The sequence below is a fragment of the Culex pipiens genome, chromosome 3 (genome assembly GCF_016801865.2).
Source record: "Culex pipiens pallens isolate TS chromosome 3, TS_CPP_V2, whole genome shotgun sequence".
NCBI lineage: Eukaryota > Metazoa > Arthropoda > Insecta > Diptera > Culicidae > Culex > Culex pipiens.
In genome coordinates, this window is record NC_068939.1 from 163,657,524 (window position 1) to 163,678,953 (window position 21,430).

General features: G+C 36.3%; 1 protein-coding gene across 1 annotated transcript in view; it reads right to left on the bottom strand.

Annotated features, from left to right (window-relative positions):
• Nucleotides 1-1,238: 1,238 nt before the first annotated feature.
• LOC120429896 (uncharacterized) overlaps nucleotides 1,239-21,430 on the bottom strand; it is a 71,582-nt gene continuing 51,390 nt past the window's right edge. The window contains exons 3-9 of the mRNA XM_052710425.1: nucleotides 16,372-16,955; nucleotides 12,910-13,129; nucleotides 12,563-12,819; nucleotides 12,330-12,491; nucleotides 12,067-12,262; nucleotides 6,185-6,271; nucleotides 1,239-6,113 (exon numbers count right to left, since the gene is read on the bottom strand). Coding sequence (XP_052566385.1) covers nucleotides 5,922-6,113; nucleotides 6,185-6,271; nucleotides 12,067-12,262; nucleotides 12,330-12,491; nucleotides 12,563-12,819; nucleotides 12,910-13,129; nucleotides 16,372-16,955 — 1,698 coding nt within the window. The 3' untranslated portion in view covers nucleotides 1,239-5,921. The remainder of the gene's footprint in view (nucleotides 6,114-6,184; nucleotides 6,272-12,066; nucleotides 12,263-12,329; nucleotides 12,492-12,562; nucleotides 12,820-12,909; nucleotides 13,130-16,371; nucleotides 16,956-21,430) is intronic.

Here is a 21,430-nt window from a genome sequence, read left to right on the forward strand (position 1 = left end):
TTTATGAATTTCAGTATTTTTAAGATGCTAAAAATTTTGAAAAATGTTAGAAATTTTAAGGATTTTTTTTAATTTTTAGAGTTTTTAGTAAATTTAAGAAAAAAATAAGAAAATTTAGTTTTATTTTTTAATGTTTAGCATTTTAAAAGATTTTTTAGAATTTGAGAAATTGTAGGATCTTTTGTTTTCTTTTAATTTTAGGATTTTTTATAATTTCTGGAATTTTATGAATTTAGGATTTTCTAGATTAAGCATTATTTTAAGAATTTAAGGAGTTTTAGAAATTTTAACATGTTTTAAATTTTTAAAGATTTTTAGAAATTTCAGTAATTTAAGAATGTTAAAATTTTGAAAATTTTGGGATTATTGAAAATTTCAGGATTTTTTTTTTTATTTTTAGGATTTTTGAAATTTTTAGGAAATTTAGGAATTTAAGGATTGTTTGGAAAATTAGGAATTTTTGGCATTTCCAGAATTTAATGAATTTTAGGATTTTTTTTTAAATTTAAAGAATTTTTAGAATTTAGGGAATTTAAGAAATTTTATGAATTTCAGAAATTTTAGGAATGTGGTATATTTTAGGATTTTTTTGAATTCTTTTTACTTTAATTTAAGAATTTTTAGATTTTAGAAATTTATGAATGAAACATTGTATTTTCTGAATAATGGAGGATCATTTCGAAAAAAAATTGGTAATTTTCTTTCAAACACACAACAAAACACATTTATTTTAAAAACACTACAGCTGTTTTCTGTTTTATTACTTTAATCATGTGTCCAATAGTAGATTTTCCTTTTTTTCTCCCTTTTTTCCTCCTCATTCTTCTTTCTTCCGTCTCTTCCGCTACGTTTTACAATAACTCACTCCTTCATTCCTCCTTGCATCGGTTTCCCCGTCCTCTTTTACTCTGTTTGCTTCTAGTGCATTCTTTTCTATAGTGTTGCTTTTTAGTTTTTTTACTTATTTGTTTCTCCTTCCCTTTCGCAATGACTGTAACTTTCAGACCTCGAATTAATTGTCCTGTTTTGTTAAGAGTTTAAATAGTTTTTCTTTTCCTTCTTTTTGCTTGCGTTTTTGTTTTTCAATGCCGAAGTAACGTGTGATGACTGACTGTGTTTTGCCGCTTAAAATAAAGGATTTTTTTCTTCATTTTCTTATGCTTCTGCTCGCTAACATGCTAGTAATTGTTCAGAATAACTATGTGGTTTTTTTCCTTGTTTTTTTTCTCTAGTTTTAATTTCTTTCTCTTTAATTGGCTGCTTTCATTCGTTTTAAGATACGATTTCTGATTTCTATTTTGAACTGTCGTACGTGTGTTTCGCTGATATTTTGTGTTTTTCAAAATTTAAATGTTCCTTTTTTTCGATTTTCCAGAATTGTAGTTAGAGTGAAAACTGGTTGTAACGTTAAAATAAGCGGATTTTCGTTTTTTCTAAACTTGCTACTTTTTTCTGTTTCATTTGACTCATTGGCTAATGATATTTCCTTCTTTTTTTAAATCTGCTGCGAGAGTGGCGAATTTAAGCACTACTGCAAATTTCGACCTTTAATTCTCTTTTTGGCATCACTGAACGCGCGCTACGATTCTATAGCGAAATAAATGGCAAATTATTAGCTCCCTCTCTACACGGGGTCAACATTTTAAAGAATCTACTGAAACTGCTGTGGAATGGTCAGCGCGAATTGGAAAGAGTCCGCGTAGAAAGTCGAAATTCAAATTGGTTCTTTTTCTTTGTAGTAGTAGTAGTAGTAAAGTGATAGATTTGTGTTTTTGTTTTATTAGCCAAAAATGTTAAGTACTTTTGCTTTTTTTTAGTTTATTTTTTTATTCTTTGAGTAAATTGTTAGCTTTCTGTCTGGTTAATTTTACTTTGTCTTTTGTCTCTGTACAATTTTTGCAACCTTTGCTAAATTTTCTTTCTTCCTTCTGTGATGGTAGACCGAATTTTAAATATATATTAAAAACAATAATAATCTCTAAACAAAAATGAAATAAACAACAAATATGGAGGGTATCGAATGTGAACTCTAGTCTCTCAACCGAAAGGAGAAATCAACCAGAAGCAAACCTGCCCTTCCCACTTCTTCTCTCTGGTAATGTTGGAATATTCTTTCGCTCGCTCATTGTAGGAAAATTAGTTATTATTACGTGTGTAAAACAAACTGCCTTCTTCTTCATTACTGCGCTAAAAACATATTAAAATTCCTCTATTAAACAGTAGTGTGCTTGAACCAAATCGTCTCACAAATTTTAATAATTAAAAAAAATGCATTCACACAAAACTTTGTACACGCGCATTCTCGTTCAAACAAACGAACTAACAATCGTATATTTTTAGATGATTTTTGCTTTTTGCGTTACTTGTTTAAATTTTAATCAACTCACAATTTTACTGCTTTCAATTCAATTCACAATGATATTTACGAGTGTGTGTTTAAGATGGTTTACGCGCCAAATACACAATACAATGTCAATATATTCGATTTAGATATACATATTTATATAAAAAATGACTGTTTGAATAGCTTTACCGTACTCGCTTTCGACTAAAAACTAGCTTCTTGTTTTGTTTTCTTTTTTACACAACTCATCAAACACGTGCGATTTTAATCCTTTTTCCTCGTCTCTTCAGTGTGATAAGTTACAAATATGAATATCATATCGTTAGTTTTGTTTGTGTGTCGTATTTCTGCTTTTCTTTATTTTTGTAGTGGCTGCAAATGCTAGTTTAGGTTGTTGGTTTTTTGCCTTGCGGTTAGCTTAACTGATTCTGGGTGTTGTTGTTACTCAACCCCGCGTTGCTTTGCTTTGAAATGTATTTAAGTATAAAAATGAATAAATAAGTGTAACTTGGTTGTTGTTTGGTTAGAAAACGTAGAATTAGGACAGTGCGAAAAGTAGATCAAAATGCAAACTGATTTGTTGCAAAAGGTTACTGCGAATGCTAGAAAAATTTAGTTTTTCATATTTTAAGCAAAAAAGAAGTCAATTTGTGTCCCAAATAATTCGTAATGATTAGGATGGCATCAACGTATATTCTAACAAGATCGTGTGAATTTCACTTAGGACTGAGCGAAAAAACTAAATTTTATACTCATTACTGATGTTTATCTAAGAAGAAATTTGCGTAAAAAAATTCTCATCCAAAAAAATCATTGATGAGATATTTTCGAAAACTTTCCTCAGATTTGATCAAAAGGGCGATTTCCTTTAAAAATATTATTCCAAAACTGAAGAAAAAGCAACCTGTTAAATTCATTTAAGATTGGGTTCAGTATTAACTAAAGTTGAGAGTAACACGGAAAAAGTGTCAACCTAAATTAGCGTGCAGAATATTTGAAGGATTTGTTGATGGAACACATGGAAAATGAAACTTAAATAATTTTCAAATACAGTCCAGACTCGATTGTTTGAAGGCTTCACCAATAAATTAACTAGGCTAATGAAATCATAAAAAACATATTTGTGGAGTTTTGTTTAAGGTCCATCTTTTTTTTTTGTTTTTTTTACGTTAAAAATAAAATAAAATAAAAACAAAGTTTTTACCATTAATTCTGTAGTTTTTAGAACAAAAGGTATTTTGATGATATTGAAAGAGGGTGACGAGATTGGAATAATTTTGAATGGTGATATTCCAACGATGGAAAGCTTTGTTTGTCGCACGTCGCTTTTTCACGTTCCGACAAAAACGCGTTTTAATGTTTGAATTTGACCTTGAATAAACAACAAATGTAGCACGCAATGTAAACAATAACAAACACGTTTTCCTTGGCTGACCATTCTGTGCATTGTCCCGAAGATTGTTTGAACTTTCTGGAGTCCCAAGATAGAAATAAAAATGTTTACAGTAGTCGGGCAAATACGTGTGTCAAACGCGTTCTGACCTGAAATCCTTTTGGCCAATTGTCGCATTTAGAGCAATTTTCAGGGTGTGTCAAGATAGCACGACAAGATTGAAACTTCTTTCATATGAAGAGTGGTAACACTGTACGGATTTTTTTTTCGGTTTTTGTTGAGAGCTGTACAAAATGGCGTTCGCAATTCAATTTGGCCCAAAATGCACGTGCGACAAGACGAAAACGACGAAATGACAACCACCGAAACTGTCAAAACTATGTTTTGACATTTTGTATTCGCCATGGCGAAGTGATTTGTTTACATTTTGACAACTCTTCCCGTAAACGTCAAACCATACAAAATTGCAGCCGGATCCGGAGGAGATCCGGAAAAAGATCCGTCAGAAATTTGTACTGATTTGATGTATGCTAAGGGTGCTGAAAAGTTTGGTTATGTTATTGGTTGTAGATTGGATTTCATCATGCGGTAAGAAATTAGTATTTTGGGTCTTATCAAATGTAAAAGAATAATTTGATTTTTTTTGTAAGCTGGTGATGTAGAGAAACCCTCATTTGTCCTGTTTATTTCCCTTTCAGAGGCAGTATCTTAGCAACCATTGATCCAATTTTCATTTTCTTTGCAGTTAATTTAGAGGAAATTTTCTGATCGTTTGGAAAAAAATACTTTCATGGATGATCAAGCCAGGTCATGGCTTCTTTTCCACAGTTTTCGAAAATAATGTTCTTTTCGAAAAAAAAATATTTTTGACAAATATGCGCCATGGCTCGAAATATAGCATTTTTTTTTATTTTGATACAATTCTTGCGAGTAAAAAGACGAATTAAACACATTTTTTAAAAAGTGTAATATTTTTTTTGGAGTCCAGTTTGCTTACAACTTTGCCGAAGACACCAAATCGATCGATCGTATGCAGACATGTATGGACCAACTAATGAAGTAACACGCCTTTTTTGGTCACAGAAAAACTAGTATTTCTTTACAGATGTTCGTAATTTATGAAACACGTTAAATTAGAACCATTGAATCAAGACTGAAATTTGAAGCAAAAAAAAAATTCAATTGTTGAAATTGACTATTCGCAATAAACCTTTTGCAACATTTTCGTTCAACTTTCGATAAAACCAATATTCAGACAATGTTGAGTTAGACAAAAGGTGGATTAGTTCATGTGAGTGATGTGTGAATTGAAAGTAAGTCGTAACAAAACAACAGCTGCAAACTGATAGAAACAAACATTGAAATCCTCACATTCTGAACGAAACATTTTGTAGCTGCGCTGATTGTCTTTCCCCGACCATGAACGCATTGTGCTGCCGGTTCACACTCAGTTTCTTTTGTTATTAGTTTGTTTAATGGTTAAATAAATATTCTGGGTGTTTTTCTCGTTTCTTCTTAAATATTACTGGATGATAATCTACACGAACAAAAAAGAAAACAAGAACTTTTACACATTCCAGTTTAACTTTTTTTTGATTTCCTTTTGTGAAATTAGTGAATAATTTAGTTTTGCAAACTTTTAGTTGCTTTCGCTGCTAACGCGAGCATTGATGATAGCTTGGTACGATGGTTTTTTTTTATTATGTACACTCTCACAAATGATTCCACAATGATCTGTTGTTATCTTACAAACTGCTTCCTCATCTTTCTTCCTTAAATAAGTTTACACTAGCTTACTAGCAGATAAGATAACAGAAATTATAATTATAAAAATAATAATTACCTTAACAAAGAAAAAAAAAGTTTGCATAATAAGCTGGAACTAATCTGGACGTACCAAAATTGCAATGCGCGCGTGGACGATCGTCGGGTAGATTTTTATAAAACATAAAAAAAAACAAAACTAACTGTACAATTCACCTAAAATCTAGCACGCAAACTTTTGGGCTTTTTCTACCTGTTGGTTAGTATCCCTCTCTCTCACACACACTTTAAGGAATCTTGTATCGACATACTTTTCTACCTATTGTTCTGCCCTCCTCCCTCCCACGTGTTCTTCACGATAATAGCTATCGATAAATAATGGCGATTTTGTTTTTGTTGTTGTTGTTGCGGCGAACTTACTTACGCCACGTACGTCTGGGCCGTTTCCCGCTTGCAGATGGCGAGCCGTCGCTTTAGCTCCGCAAATGTGGGTCGCTTCTCCGGTACCAGGTCCCACGCCTGGCGCATCATCTCGTAGATCTCGGGCGGGCAGCCCTCCGGCGCTTCCATCTTGTAGCCGCTGCCGACGTGCTTCACCACGTCCGCCAGGGGCTGCGGGAGGTGATATAAAAAAAAAGTTTTAGTTTGAAAAATGTATAATTTTTTTCATAAATAGTACTCACAATTCTCGGGTACGGAACGCGCCCAAAGGAGTAGATCTCCCACAGTAAGATTCCAAAGCTCCACATGTCGGTTTTGTTGGAGAATTTCTGGAACAGAAATGTATAAGATAGAACTCATTATTTATTGAGCAATTGTATGGTCCAATACACAATCCGTTGGCCGGCAGCGAAATTATGGAAAAGTATAGTTTGTAGTTATGCTGATATAGCTACAATGACCCACTCAGAACTGCATAGAACCTGCATAGAATCCGGATGGAACTTTTTTGGTGCCTCCGGTATGGGACCATCCATAAACCACGTGGACACTTTAGGGGGGGGGGGGGGTATGGCGATTGTCCACGCTCCATACAAAAAAGATTTTTTTTGTATGGACAATTGTCCACGAAGGGGGGGGGGGTTCGAGATTCCCAAAAAATTGTCCACGTGGTTTATGGATGGTCCCTATGCCCAAAGAAGCCATTTTGCACAACCGGACCCTAAGATGACAGTTTTCGTGAGTTGCGCGTATTCACCGACACATGGCAAATGGGCCTCGTCGGAGTCCGCCCATCAAATACGCAACTCAAAATTTGCATAGGAAACTTTTTTTTTCGTGACGGCTTTTGCGGCACGCTCATTTCAACTGTTCTAGCACATACCCAGAAATTTTGGAAGGAAAATATTCTTATTACAAATATCGAAAATAAAATTCACAGAAATGATTAAAAAAATAATGTTTAAAACTTAACTTAAACATTGTTTTTACATAAACACACACAAAAGATCTGTAAAAAATCCTAAAATCCTTGTTCAAAAACATTTGCTATTTGCTTACAAAATCGTTTACAATTTTCTGGATTTCGATACAAAAGGTCGACAACGTTGTATCGAAGCCTCAGTAAGTTTAGTAATGAGAGCACGGAGACATCGGTATTAATTTGAAAGATCGTTAGCTGTGTGCTATCTTGTGACACATACCATTTTGGTCGAAAATGAGTTAATAATGACGTTTTGCTATGCTTAACAAACACTACAAGATGCTTCATCCCGATTTTGGGAACTCGCTTCCGTTTCCCGGATATCGCAATACACATTTATGACATAGACCAATTTATCATCAAAATGATCGTGCACACTTGCGACACGTCACACATGTTGTTGGAAAATGTGGAAATTTTTTCTTGTTTTTCATAAATTTGTGTTGATACTTATTTTTAAAAGCAATTCCATCTTTTGTTTCTGAAAATATACTGATTAAGTCGGTTAAGCTATTGATTTAAGCCTATTTTAGTTTGTATGGGAATTCTGTGCACACTTGTCGTCGTTGTCACAAGATAACACACAACAGTCGATGTACCTAAAAACTATATCTCGGAATTCTGCTAATCTTTAAGGACACAGTTTAAAAAACCATGGTAATTTTACATCTGGGAAGGGGTACATATTTTATGTCAGAAAAAATGTGTAATTTTACCTCTGAAAATGTGTAATTTCGCCACATTTCTGGTCTAATGTCACTATTTCAGTCTAAATTTATGTAAAATTTTCATCATAATAGATGTAATATTCAACCTTCCAAAATTATACCTTACAATTTTACACATTTTTTTACTGTGCATGTTATTTCACATACATTTTCGGATTTTGGTATCATAGTGTTAGGCTGGTTTTTAGACCCCAATCAATTTTCTACCTGATTACGTTCTTTTGCGTCCAAGAGAGTAAAATTTGGTTAAAACGAAAAGGACTATGTTTTTTTTAAAAAAGGTTTGTTTTTCGAAAATTTTAATTTTTGGAACCAGCCTAACATGTTTAGGACCAACCGAGGGACCAACCTTATAAAGGCTTTCTAGTCAGACATTTACCAACACATTCAAAGTATGTTTACATGACAGCTGGTCGTTTGTTTGCATCAGGTTTCCTATCTCTTTCTAGCAAATTTTTTTGTCAAGCGACTTCTAGCTGGTTTATTTGACCGACTGCCCGATATGTCAGCCAACATACTTCGCAGGGCTGTGACAGCTACAGCTCGATCATTGTTTGCATCAGGACACTGTGACGAGGAGTTCGTCATTATTGAGTTGAATTATATTTTTTTCACTGGGCCTAGAAAGCCTTATAATAAAAAAAATACATGGAATTTTTGGCCTCCTAAACAATTTTCGCCATTTTAAAATTACATCATTTTGTAGTTTTTAATTACAATTGCACTTTTATTGCTTCTTTTTACAAATGTTTGGACATAGATTGAAAAAGATCATAGAAAGCATTTTGTTATTCTTTTGTTTAAATTTTTTTTTAATTATGCTTAAAATTTGATATTTCAATGTCTTTTAATGGTTATAAGGCTTTCTAGGCCCATTGCAAAAACTATGATAGAATCCAAAAAATAATAAATCCCCATCAGAGTGTCCTGATGCAAACATTCACGCACTAGTTCACGCACGTTCAAAATCACTCAGTTTTCGTCAAAACCGAACCTACTCACAAATGAGTAAAGTGGACATCTGTCAGATTTCAGTGAATTTCCCTCAGAAATCAACGAAACTAAGCAGCCCGGGAGCATGTTGACAGCTCCCATACAAACTCAGCGTACCCCGTTTTGTGGGCCCAGTGGGCCTAATATGGCGGCTTTCGATATTACCTAGCCCAACTTTTGAAAATGGCAAATAGTTTAAATAAATATAGTTTTTGCCTTGTTTTGGTTTAAAACGACAACATAAGCATTCTGGAATCATTTTCTTAAAAAACTTGTTTAGAGATACGCCACGTTCAAATATAAGTCTAGAACTGTTGAAATGAACGTGCCGCAAAAGCCGTCACGAAAAAAAAAGTTTCCTATGCAAATTTTGAGTTGCGTATTTGATGGGCAGACTCCGACGAGGCCCATGTGCCATCTGTCGGTGAATACGCGCAACTCACGAAAACTGTCATCTTAGGGTCCGGTTGAAACTGAGGTATTGGCTGATGCACGAAGTGATTTGTTTACCTTTTTTTGGTACCCTCCGCAAACGTCAAACCATACAAAATTGCTGCCGGATCTTTTCCGGGAGAGATCCGGAAAAAGATCCGGCAGCAATTTGTATTGATTTGACGTTTGCTGAGGGTGCGGAAAAGTTTGGTTATGTTCTGCTTGCAAAAGACAATATTCACTAAAATAGCTAGAAGTCGCAACCGTTTCCACGACCTCTGTTCGATTTGAGCAATTCTTTACAAAATCGGCGAATTTTGAACATTTTTATTTCTTGTATTTTTTTTATTTAGCTCAAACTTTCCTATGACCAAAGAAGTTATTTTGTGTCATTGGGTCACCCATACAAGTCTCCATACAATTTTAGCAGCTGTCCATAAAAAAATGGTACATAAATATTTAAACAGCTGTAACTTTTGAGTGTATTTTCTAATCAATTGGGTACTAAAGCCCTATGTCAATTTTTATGTACAACGGTAAAAAACACGCTTAAAAAACATTTCTGATCACTTTTTTTTCATTTTAATGCAATTTTTTTTTTTTTGACAAGACAACATTTTTTCGATGGATCAACTATGGTCCCCTTGGAACGAGCTGTCAAGTAGGAGCTTTTCTGTCAAGAAGGACCGCGAGGTAAATTTTGCAAAATTGATTTAAAAATCCATTTTAAACTTCTTGTGGTCGTACAAAGGGTCATTGTACTCAGAAAAATAAGCTTTATCGCTGTAAACAATAATATCAGCAATCTAAGCTTCATTTTAGGACCCAATTTGGTGGCTTTTGCTAAGTTGTAGGCGTTGTAGGAATTGTTGAGGACAATTAAGAAAAAAATAGGTTCACGGAAAAAAATGCCGATTTTTTTAGTTTTTTTCACAAAAACTCAATTTCCTAAAATACGTATTTTTTGATTTTCGAGATTTTTTGATATGTTTTAGGGGACCAAAACCCGCAACTTTTGAGCCATAGAGAATTATGGTCAGAAAATCTGCCGCCGAGTCATATTTTTTTTAAATAGTGATTTTGGGAAAAAATCGATATTTCATACAAAAAATTACTTATTTTGTTATGTAAAATTGAATTTGAAATCGAAAAATAATGTACAGATTTTTTGATAATGGGTATCGTTTTCAAGATATAGGCATCGAAAGTATGAATTAAGCGAAATATCTGCAAGGATCTGACACGCATGCAGTTTCCTGAAGTCACCGCCAGAGGCGCTGTCAATATTGTTTACGTTTGGTTTTTTGAAAAGGTCGTATGAAATGCATACATATATATTTTTCCAAATTATTTTTTGTGAGTTTTCAATATCTTTTGCATATATATTTGAGATGATTACAAGTGTTAAGTAAATTTCTCCACATTTAACAATTATAATATTAAAATATTGCAAGGTTTTACTTGACCATCCAAGCAATATATCAAAATACATTATATTAAAAATAAAATAGATTCAATTTCCTTGAAACAACGTAAATAACATTTGATTCTTCCTGACCGTTGGTTTAAAATAAATTGCGCTTTTAAAATACTCACTAAATTTCCGTCGAAAATGTTTAAAACTACTTTAATTGAACATCAAACATTAAGTGCTCGATGAAATTAAATGCTGATCCCCAAGTTCAAGTCCGCGATTAAATGTAAATCTTTTTAACATTGTTGGAATTCGAGCGAGAAGAAGGAAAGCATTTCTCGCTCTCGAACGAGGGAGAGAACTTGTAGTACTTTTCTCTTCTCGCTCGTGCTCGCATTTTCGTTCGCGTTCTCGCTCTCGCCGCGAGCGCTCGCGAGCGCCTCGTGCTAGCCGTTCGTCCCAAGCTAGCAATTTGTTTATCAGGCTTATGAATACGAACCAGGCGATGGTATAGAGGTGTAACTTCAATCGCTGTGTTGTTTTTTGTTCGTTTCTAACACTTTCAACACTTTCACGTTCAACTTCTCGCGAACGGGCAATTCTGGCTCGCGAGAAAGCCCGTTCGCGAGCGGAGGAAAGCACGGGCAATCGGTGAGTTTCTCTCGGCAGCTCGAGACTCGCGGCGAGAACTCGAGAGAGAGAGAATTTTCTCGCGAGAGCGCGATAATACCAACACTGCTTTTTAAGGACAAAAGATCAACTAAACAAAAAAAAAAACACACCACAGCAATGGAGGGGGGGGGGAGGGGGGTGGGGGGGTGGGTATGTCTGGGGGTGGGGGGGGGGGGGTGGGGGGGGGGGTGGTGGGGGGGGGGGGGGGGGGGGGGGGGGGGGGGGGGTGGGTGGGGGGGGGGGGGTGGGGGGGGGGGGGTGGGGTGGGGGGGTGGGGGTGGGGGGGGGGTGGGGGGGTGGGGGGGGGGGGGGGGGGGGGGGGGGGGGGGGGGGGGGGTGGGGGGGGGGGGGGGGGGGGGGGGGGGGGGTGGGGGGGGGGGGGGGGGGGGGGGGGGGGGGGGGGGGGGGGGGGGGGGTGGGGGGGGGGTGGGTGGGGGGGGGGGGGGGGGGTGGGGGGGGGGGGGTGGGTTTCGAGGGGGGGGGACGGCGGGGGCGGGGCGGAACTGTTATTGGGTAGGTTTGGGGGGGGTAGGTAGGTGGATTGGGGGTGTATGGGGGGGGGGGGGAGAGGTGTGTGAAGGGGAGGTTGAGGGTTGGGAGGTGGGGTTTGGGGGAGGAGGTGGGGGTTTGGGGTTGGGAGGGGGGTGAGAGGGGGGGGTGGGGTAGGTTGTGGGGTGTGGTTGATGGGGGTGAGAGGGGGTGTGGGGATGTGGTTGGAATTTGTGAGGTTGTGGATTGTAAGGTGGTTTAGGGGATATGTGAGAGGATGGGATGATTTGAATTTTAGAGAAGTAATTGTCTTCTATGCTGCCGGTTTTTTGGCGGGGGTTGCTGTTTTAAGATTTTGATTTATATGCGGGGGACCTCGACTTATAAGTACGCGTTTGGGCCTCTCGCACTCACCCCCTCCTTGAGCGCCTCCGGCGCCGTCCACTTGATCGGCAGCTTGCTGATGTCCGCCGTGTACCGCTCGTCCCGCGCCAGCCCAAAGTCCGACACCTTCGCGACGCACTCCTCCGAGATTAGGACGTTACGCGCGGCCAGATCCCGGTGGATGACCTTCTTCAGCTCCAGGTACTCCATGCCCGAGCAGGTATCACTGGAAGAACATTTTGTTGGTTTAGTTTGAATTGCTCTTTGGAAGGTCGGAAGGGCTATATACTCACAATGCAAAGTTGATCTGATCGCGGCGGGTGATGTGCTGCCGGCCACGCGACCGCAGGTAGTCCACCAGCGAGCCCTTGCTCATGAACTCCGTCACCAGGTAGATGTACTTGTCGTGGAACACCAGCCCGATGAACTTGACCAGGTTTTCGTGCTCGAGGGTTCTGCGGGGGGAAAGAAGTACAATCGGGGTTAATATCTTGAAACGGAACTAGATCATTCTCGAAGAACTCACGTCATAACGCCCGCCTCGGCCAGGAACTTGTTCGATGCCCGGGCGGCGTCCTTGAGCACCTTGACCGCGACCTTGTCGCCCTTCAGGATGCCCAGCATCACGTCCCCAAACTCGCCCTTGCCGATGTTCTCCTTCAGCTGCAGGTCCTCCATCTTGATCTCCCAGCCGTTGTCCTGGAAGTCCTTGACGCAAAACTCCTCCTTGGGCAGGGCCTTCATCAGCTTCGTGCACAGTCCGTCCGAGTCCAGCGTATAATGCTGAATGAAAGAGCAAAAACAGAGTCCGTTAGAACAATCACCCCATAATAGCATTGAATTAAGGCTAATCTTCTGATCAACCACTCCTACCTCCACGAGCTGGCCGAGGTGGTCAAAGTACTCGTCATCGTCGATCGTCAGCTTGTTCTCCGCGTACTTGATCCGGTAGTGTTCGACCTTCTCGTTGAAGCACACGCACAGCGTGTAGTCGCCGGGGAAGTTGGTCGACTCGCGCACCAGAAACAGACCGTCCTCGCGCGGCCGCAGCAGGTTCTCCGCCTCCTCGCGCTTTATCCGCCCGTGGAACCATCTAAAGTTGGGGGAGAGGAGAGGAGGAAACTCAATTAGATATGTACGACGTCCACACGCCTACGTATTTTCGCGCGACAATGATAGCATGAAATCGATTTTGGAGAGCGAACTCCAGACAGATGGTTCTCCTTTATTATCAGAAACGTGAATATTGGGGAGACAACGAAGTGTTTTCTGCGCTCCTTTTATTGACGAATTTGATTTGTGTCCCATGATAGAGCCCTCATTCCCATCTGGTAGCAGCCCGACATAAATAGCAATTGATTGGAAAGGGCAGCAGAGGGTGTCGCACGTGCTTTTTAAGTGATTTTGGGCCTATTTTCAAGTTGCTATGTTTTCAAAATGGCGCTTTTTGGCGCAAAACCGAACAATGAACCTTCAAGTACACTCTTTCAACTACATTTACTGAAAATATCTCCGTGTCTATCGATGTCTATTTTTAGATATCTCAATTTAAAATTTGACGGTTTTTAAGCAATTTATTTATAAATGTTAATCGAAATCATATTGAAAATCGGTAAATTGAAGGGTAAATTGATCAATTTTTATGGAAAGTACTATGTATATAAAAAAATACGACAACCTTTCTAAAGTGATTAAATATAAAAGAAAATACTTAATTTTAAATACGAACAATTATTTAAAATTTTAACTTACATTATTCTTGAGCTAAACATGTTTTTATTCATAATTTTAGAATGTTTGTCATAATTTTAAGCATAAACAATGTATTTTCCATAAAAACGACCAATTTACCCTTCAATTTACCGATTATTACCACGTTTTCAATAAGATTCCGCATAAAAATGATAAATAAATTGATTAAAAACAGACAAATTCTTAAGATATCTAAAAATAGACATCGATAGACACGGAGATATTTCCAGTAAATGTAGTTGAAAGTGTGTACTTTAAGGTGCATTGTTCGGTTTTGCGCCAAAAAACGTCATTTTGAAAACATACAAAAAAAAAAAAAACATACAAAAAAAAAAAGTTTGAAAACATAGCAACTTGAAAATAGGCTCAAAATCAATTAAAAATGGTTATAACTCTTCAATAAAGGCTCAAAACATTTTGCTGTGTTCGGCATGAAATTTTCTCCTCTACAACTTTACCGAAGACAGCAAAGCCCTACAACGTCATCCAACAAAGTTAGTCGTCACCTTGTATGTCAATAACTTCAAAAGATAGCCCTTATCAAGTACAACAACTCTTCCGAAGACAACGAAATGTAGAAAGTTTTCAAAGCTTTTTGTTTTTCTTTTAGTGGGTGATTTTCCTTCATTCAGTATTACAAAACTTTGAAATATTTTCAAAAAAAAAAAAACTCAACATTTTTCGAAAAATGTCACCTTTGAATGCAAAGAAAAACTTTTAAAACGATGCACTTTATCCAAAAATGTGTAAAGTAATTTTCAATTGTAATTTGGTGTTGAAATTTTAAGTATTTTCGGAAAAATACTGAATTTTGTGTAAATTTTAGTATTTTCCAACAAAAAGCTTTAATAAAGTAAAAAGGCATACAAAATTACGATTTTGTGAATTGTGTTCCGTTCACATAATCCTGTCTGCGGTAAACATAACGCAGTAGGGCTGGCCGCATTTGTTTTTGTGTTACATTTTCGAGTGTTCTCGGATGAACTGTAATTATTCATATTGACCAGAAAATTTCTTGGGTCTAATCTAACCCTGAGATTTTCCAGGATGCTTGCATTGGATTGACTGCGTCTACTATGTTAGATTAGATTAGGTTGATTTCTGGTTGGATTGACAAAACATCCTAATTTAGCCTTATTTGGGACATTGATCACACAGCTAAACTCCATTTCTCGGGTGAGTTTTCAAAAAGACGTAAGAGCCAATGGCCTTTTTTGCATCGGTATTCGAGCTACTTACGAAAAGTCAATTTCAAAAATGCTTAAAATTGTTCATCTACACTACACGTCTTTCTAGTGCCCCAAACTTATAATTAATGAAATTTTGTTACAATTTGAGGAAAAACGAATTTAAGTGTCAGATGTCACAGTGGCTCTTACGGCTTTTTGAAAACTCACCCGAGTTTTGTAAATGATATAAACCAGGGGTGCTCAAAGTTTTTGGAGGCCGGGCCAAATTTGAAGCTCAATTGAGCTTGCGGGCCAGATTTACTAAATAATTTTAATTTAAAAGACTGGAAAATACATCTGTAAGTTGATTTTTTATTTATTTTTTGAACATTTTCGGTAATTACAAATAATAGTTTTGTATTTATATTTCAAAGTGGTGACATGTAAACTGATCAATTTATGTAACGGGGTAATTTTATCTTTAAATCGAGTATGACTGATGAAAAATCTTTTAGAGCTAGAATTTCAATAATAGAAAATGTTTTAAGCGACCGTAAAGTTAAACTATTGCAGTTTAACTTTACGGTCGCTTATTTTCAAAAAAAAAGATTCGACGATTTTTTTTTGCGAAAAAACATTGATTCATCGAAAATTTACAAAAATAAAATTTATTTTTAATAAACCCGAACATGCTCAAATGATTCTGAACGAAGAGGAATTCATTTTTAATTGATTTCAGCTGATCGTACCTAAGTTTCCATTGATTTTTCGATTTTTTATAAATATTTTTGCTCCTTGTTTTTTGAGCCAATTTTTAATAATTGGGGAGGGTCGACAAAAGCTTTGAAAAATATTTACAATAACCTTGATCCTTCGATTTCAACATTGTGTCTACCTGAATCAGATGGTAGTCAATCAGATTCGTTATCTAACTGTCATGAGTTCGAATCCCAGTTTCTAAGTGTAAGTTAGTTTGAGGATCAGTTTATAAAAGGGTCATCATGACTTTCAAATTAATTTAGAATACTTATATTTTTGGAACAATTACAAGTTTCTACCTTAGTCTAAATTGAACGTTTTATAAATATTTTTAAAAATGTTTGATGAAAGTTTTCACGATATTTATTAGTTTCACTCACATTGAATCGTGTGAAATTGTTTTAATTAAAAGGATTTTTTGACAAAATATGTGTGTCCTAAAATGGGGATCAACATACTGATAAGTCATTAGCTTTTATTAACAAAAAAATATAAAAGATAAGCATAACAATGTTTAGAATAAACCTTATTAAAAAAAAGCATAAAATCACTCTACAAAATGGGTCCGCGGGCCACAAAAAATCACATCGCGGGCCATACTTTGGTCACCCCTGAATAAACAGTCAACCCGTATGTTAAATTGTTCAATACTCACGGCATCGCATTCAGCTTCGCGTTCAACTCTGCCCTCCTCTGGGCGGACGCTGCCGCCGCAGTTGGCGAAAGTGAGGCCGCCGCCCCAGCTGCCCCAACTCCCCCTACCGCCCCAGCACTGCTACTCCAACTGCTTGGTCCTGCCGATCCTCCCGTGGCCCCACCACTTCCACCATCAACCACACTGGCCGCTGCCACCGCCGTCAATGGGAGACCAATTTGACTGTGCATCGAGTTGGACATCACTTGCTGCTGCTGTTGCTGCTGCTGCGGGGGTGGAATCTGCTGTGGGTGCGGCGGAAGTGAACTGATCGATGGCGGTTGCTGCTGGATGTGGTTCTGCAACTGGACGCTGTTCATCGACGCGGACATGAGATTCGGTGCGGCCGGATGCTGCTGCTGGTTGACCGCCGGATGTTGCAGATTCACCGGATGCTGGTTCGGGGATTTTGGTATGTGGTGAGCCGTCGACGGGACCATGCCGACGGAGTGAAGCTGCTGCTGCTGCTGTGGTAGGGGTGGCTGCTGGTGATGTTGCACTTGTTGCTGTTGCTGCTGGTGGATGGAATTTAGACTTTGATTGTTCTGTAAAGGAGAAGAAATGGTGAGGATTAGCTTTATGCAATGTTGTTTGCAGAATATATATCACTCTATTCCCAAATATGAAGATATAATAATAAAAATGTTACTTAACGTTAACGTTACTGCCCTCCTCTCACCTTAAAGGTCCTAATAAGAATAAGTTATGAATAAGTTATGTCTGAAATGTCAAAAAAGTGTCCACGTGGCTTATGGATGGTCCCTTTCCAAGATTTTTTTTTATAATTTGTTATGTTTTAATGGACAAAATTTGCATTTTTATGCGCTAGAGTTTAGGGACCATCCACAAACCACGTGGACACTTTTTTGTAAATCTGAACCCCCCCCCCCCCCCTCGTGGACAATTGTCCATACAAAAAAAAATCTTTTTTTGTATGGAGCGTGGACAATCACCATACCCCCCCCCCCCCCCTAAAGCGTCCACGTGGTTTATGGATGGTCCCTTAGAATGTTGTCAAATCTGATTTTTGTAAACAAAAATCGAAAATTCATTAATCCATTTTAAGACGCATTCGAAAACGTCATCGGCATTTCAAAATTAAAAACATTTGGAAGCAAAAATTCTCGAATTAAAAAAAATAGTGCTACATAACCAGCTCTTATTTTTCAACTGATTAGTTTGATTTCGAATGTAAAAACGTTACTTAATCCACCCTAAGGTGATTGGTGCCTTCCTCACATTTAGATTCGGACAACTTTCTCATCAAAATATGTGAGATCCGGCCTCCAAAAAGTGCATAAATAAAACCTAAGTGCTTCTAACATATGATAGGGTTATCAGATCTGAAATCTATTGAACTTGTTGCTAAGGTCTTTTGATTACCTATCCAACGGCAGGTCACATTATAGATCCAAACAACGTTATCATCAAATTATCTCAGACCCGGCCTCCAAAAAGTTCATTAATAACACTTAAGTGCTTATAACTTTTGATAGGGTTGTGAGATCTGCAAGCTTTTAAACTCGTTGAAAACGTCTTTTAAATACCTTTCTAAAAATATATAACATGACGGGGTTTCTTACAAAAACCACCCTTTTTACAATCATTCGGACTTTTGTTAAAATCGTTTTTTAGCATAACTTTTGAAGTACTTAACTAAACTTTTAAATTTTCAATAGCGACTTATGGGACCCCAAGACGGATCGAATGAGAATAAAACGGTCCAATTCGGTTCAGCCAGTGCCGAGATAATCCAGTGCAATTTTTTTGATCAACATCCCACCACACACACAGACAATTGCTCAGAATGTGATTCTGAGTCGATAAGTATACATGAATGTGGGTCTAGGAGGTCAAATTAAGAATTTCGTATTTCGAGTGATTTTATATCCTTTCCTCAGTAAGGTGAGGAAGGCAAAAATGAAACATAAGTAAAACATTATTGCAATTTTTGAAAAAAAAAATAATAAAAACTTTGAAATCAAGCCCAACGGCAGAATTTTTTTACAAGAAAATCAGATAACTTTGGAGAATTTTTGGTTAGATACCCAACTTTTGAAAAAATATATATATATATATATAAAACCATGATTCGATTATCCGGTTTTAAATTTTTTGAGGATTTCTTTAAATTATTAAATTCCGTGTTTACGAATTTTTGAAATTTTTAATTTTTTTCTTTGAATTTTTAGTATAAGATTTGAAAATTTTTTGAACTTTTTTGATTGAAATTTTGAACTGTAATTTTTTAAAGTTTTCGGATAATTGAATTTCTGCATCTTAAAATTCTCAATCTTTATAATTTTATCAATTTTGAATTTTTAGAATTCCTGTGTTACTGATTTTTTTCCAAGATTTTAACTATTTGACCACATTTCAATTGGATGTATGGACAAACTTATGGGAAATTGGACGAGCTTTCGATAAAAATATTTTCGAGACTGAAAAATCATGTCTGTCACATAGAAATTGCAAAAAAACCATCAAAAAACCAATATTTTCAACATTTTTATTTTTAAAACCGATGTACAAATTTTTATGTTTAAAGCACTTTTGAAAAAAAAACAGTTTCAGTAAATGATTTTTGTATTTTTTTAGGTGAGTTGCCTAATCCTGTATTTTTCGTGAGTCTTTTTGTAACATCTTAGGCTATTTTCACAAAAAAATTGAACGAAAAAACAACTGTGGGATAACCTTCAAATTTTACTTTTAAACTTAAAAATCAAAAAATCTCATAAAGGTGGAGTGTTTTTTTGTTTCAGTGTTTTTCGGAAAGCCCGTCAAATTTCCTACAAGTTTGTCTTTGACCACTTTTTGATACGAAGCAACGGCTTCGAGATACAGCAATATTTAAATTACGAAATACAAAAATATTTAAACACGCCCTTCTCAAATGTCACTATTGAGTGAAACTGGCTCCATATACACAAAAATGGCTTATATAAGCGTAGGATAACATGTCTACAAAGTTTCATTGAAATCGGAGAGGGTCGGGTACAACCGATTCCCTATTTGACATGGAATTGCTCAGTCCAGACTCGATTATCCGAAGTTTTGATTATCCGAAGACTTTGGATAATCAAATTATGACCAAACACATTCTTTTTTTCGTTTTTTTTAAATTTCTTTCTTTTTAAATCAAATTAGAGTTCTGTGACCCCATTTTAGTCAGTTTTGAATAGTTAAACAACAAAATGGATTTTTCAACATTTAATCCCGCCATTTTGGCCGCCATGTTGGATTTAAAAATCCTAAATCACATTAGTGCAGTAAAGGGGCCCTAGTAAAGCTCGACAATTAAAAATAAGACAGCTAAAATTTAATATCGTGACTATCCGAAGCCCTCGGAAGAAAATACTTCGGATAATCGAGGCTGGACTGTATATTTAATAACACAGTCGAGATTCGATTATCCGAAGGCCTCAGAAAAAAAATCACTTCGGATAATCGATTCACGAAAAAAAAATTGTTTTGTTGTGTTATTTTGGCGGCTAAAATGGCGGTGATGAAATATTCAAAAAGTGTATTTGATAGGCAATCAACTATTCAAATTTGACTAAAATGAAGTCGCAGAAGAATTTGATGAGGAACAAATTTTTGTTCATAATTCGATTATCCGAAGTACCATACAAATCTACGGATAATCGAACTTAGGATAATCGAAAATTCGGATAATCGAGTCTGGACTGTACAAAAAATCAAAAATACAAAAATTCAAAAATAGAGCAGTTCTCTACGAAATCGGTCTATTTTTTCAGGTTTTTAATTTTTGTATTTTTAATCCGACTGAAACTTTTTTGGTGCCTTCGGTATACCCAAAGAAGCCATTTTGCATCATTAGTTTGTCTATATAATTTTCCATACAAATTTGGCAGCTGTCCATACAAAAACGATGCATGAAAATTCAAAAATCTGTATCTTTTGAAGAATTTTTTTGATCGATTTGGTGTCTTCGGCAAAGTTGTACGTGTGGTACGAATATGGACTACACTGAAAAAAAAATGATACACGGTTAAAAAATTTTTGGTGTTTTTTTATTTAACTGTTTTGTCACTAAATCTTGATTTGTAAAAAAAATACTATTTTCATTTTTTGATATGTTTTAGAGGACATCAAATGTCAACTTTTCAGAAATTTCCAGAGTGGGCAAAAAATCTTTAACTGAGTTATATTTTTTTGAATCAATACAGATTATTTAAAAAAAAAACGAAATATTGGTCGCAAAAATTTTTCAAGTGCATTTTTCGATGTAAAATCAAATTTGCAATCAAAAAGTTCTTTAGTGAAATTTTGATAAAGTGCACCGTTTTCAAGTTAAGGCCAGTTTTTGGTAACTTTTTTGAAAATAGTCGCAGTTTTTCATTTTTTTAAATTAGTGCACATGTTTGCCCACCTTTGAAAAAACTATTTTGAAAGGCTGAGAAAATTCTCTGTATTTTGCTTTTTTTGAACTTTGTTGATACAACCCTTAGTTGCTGAGATATTGCCATGCAAATGTTTAAAAACATGAAAATTGATGTTTTCCAAGTCTCCCCCAAACAACCCACTATTTTCTAACGTCGATATCTCAGTAACTAATGGTCCGATTTACAATGTTGAAGTTGGGAACATTAAAATTTTCCGATCTCTTCGAAAACAATATTTTCAAAAATTTTAAATCAAGACTAACATTTCAAAAGGGCCAAATATGCAATATTACGCCCTTTTAAAATGTTAGTTTCGGTTTAAAAATTTTGAAGATATTTTTTTCGAAAAGATCGGAAAATTTTACGAATGTTTCATATTTAAACATACCGCATAGCACCAAAAAAGTTTCAGTCGGATTAAAAAAAACAAAAAAAAAACAATAAGTTAGAAAATGTAATGAGCTTGCAACACTGTCCTTTGATATCGAGACTCAAGGGAAGTTTACTTTTCAAAGCTGGATGCAGGAAATTTTGTATTGAATGTTTTTTTCTGGAATCAACAACATCAAAATTTTTGATAAGCCATGTTAATTCAAATAATTTTAAAAGCTCGG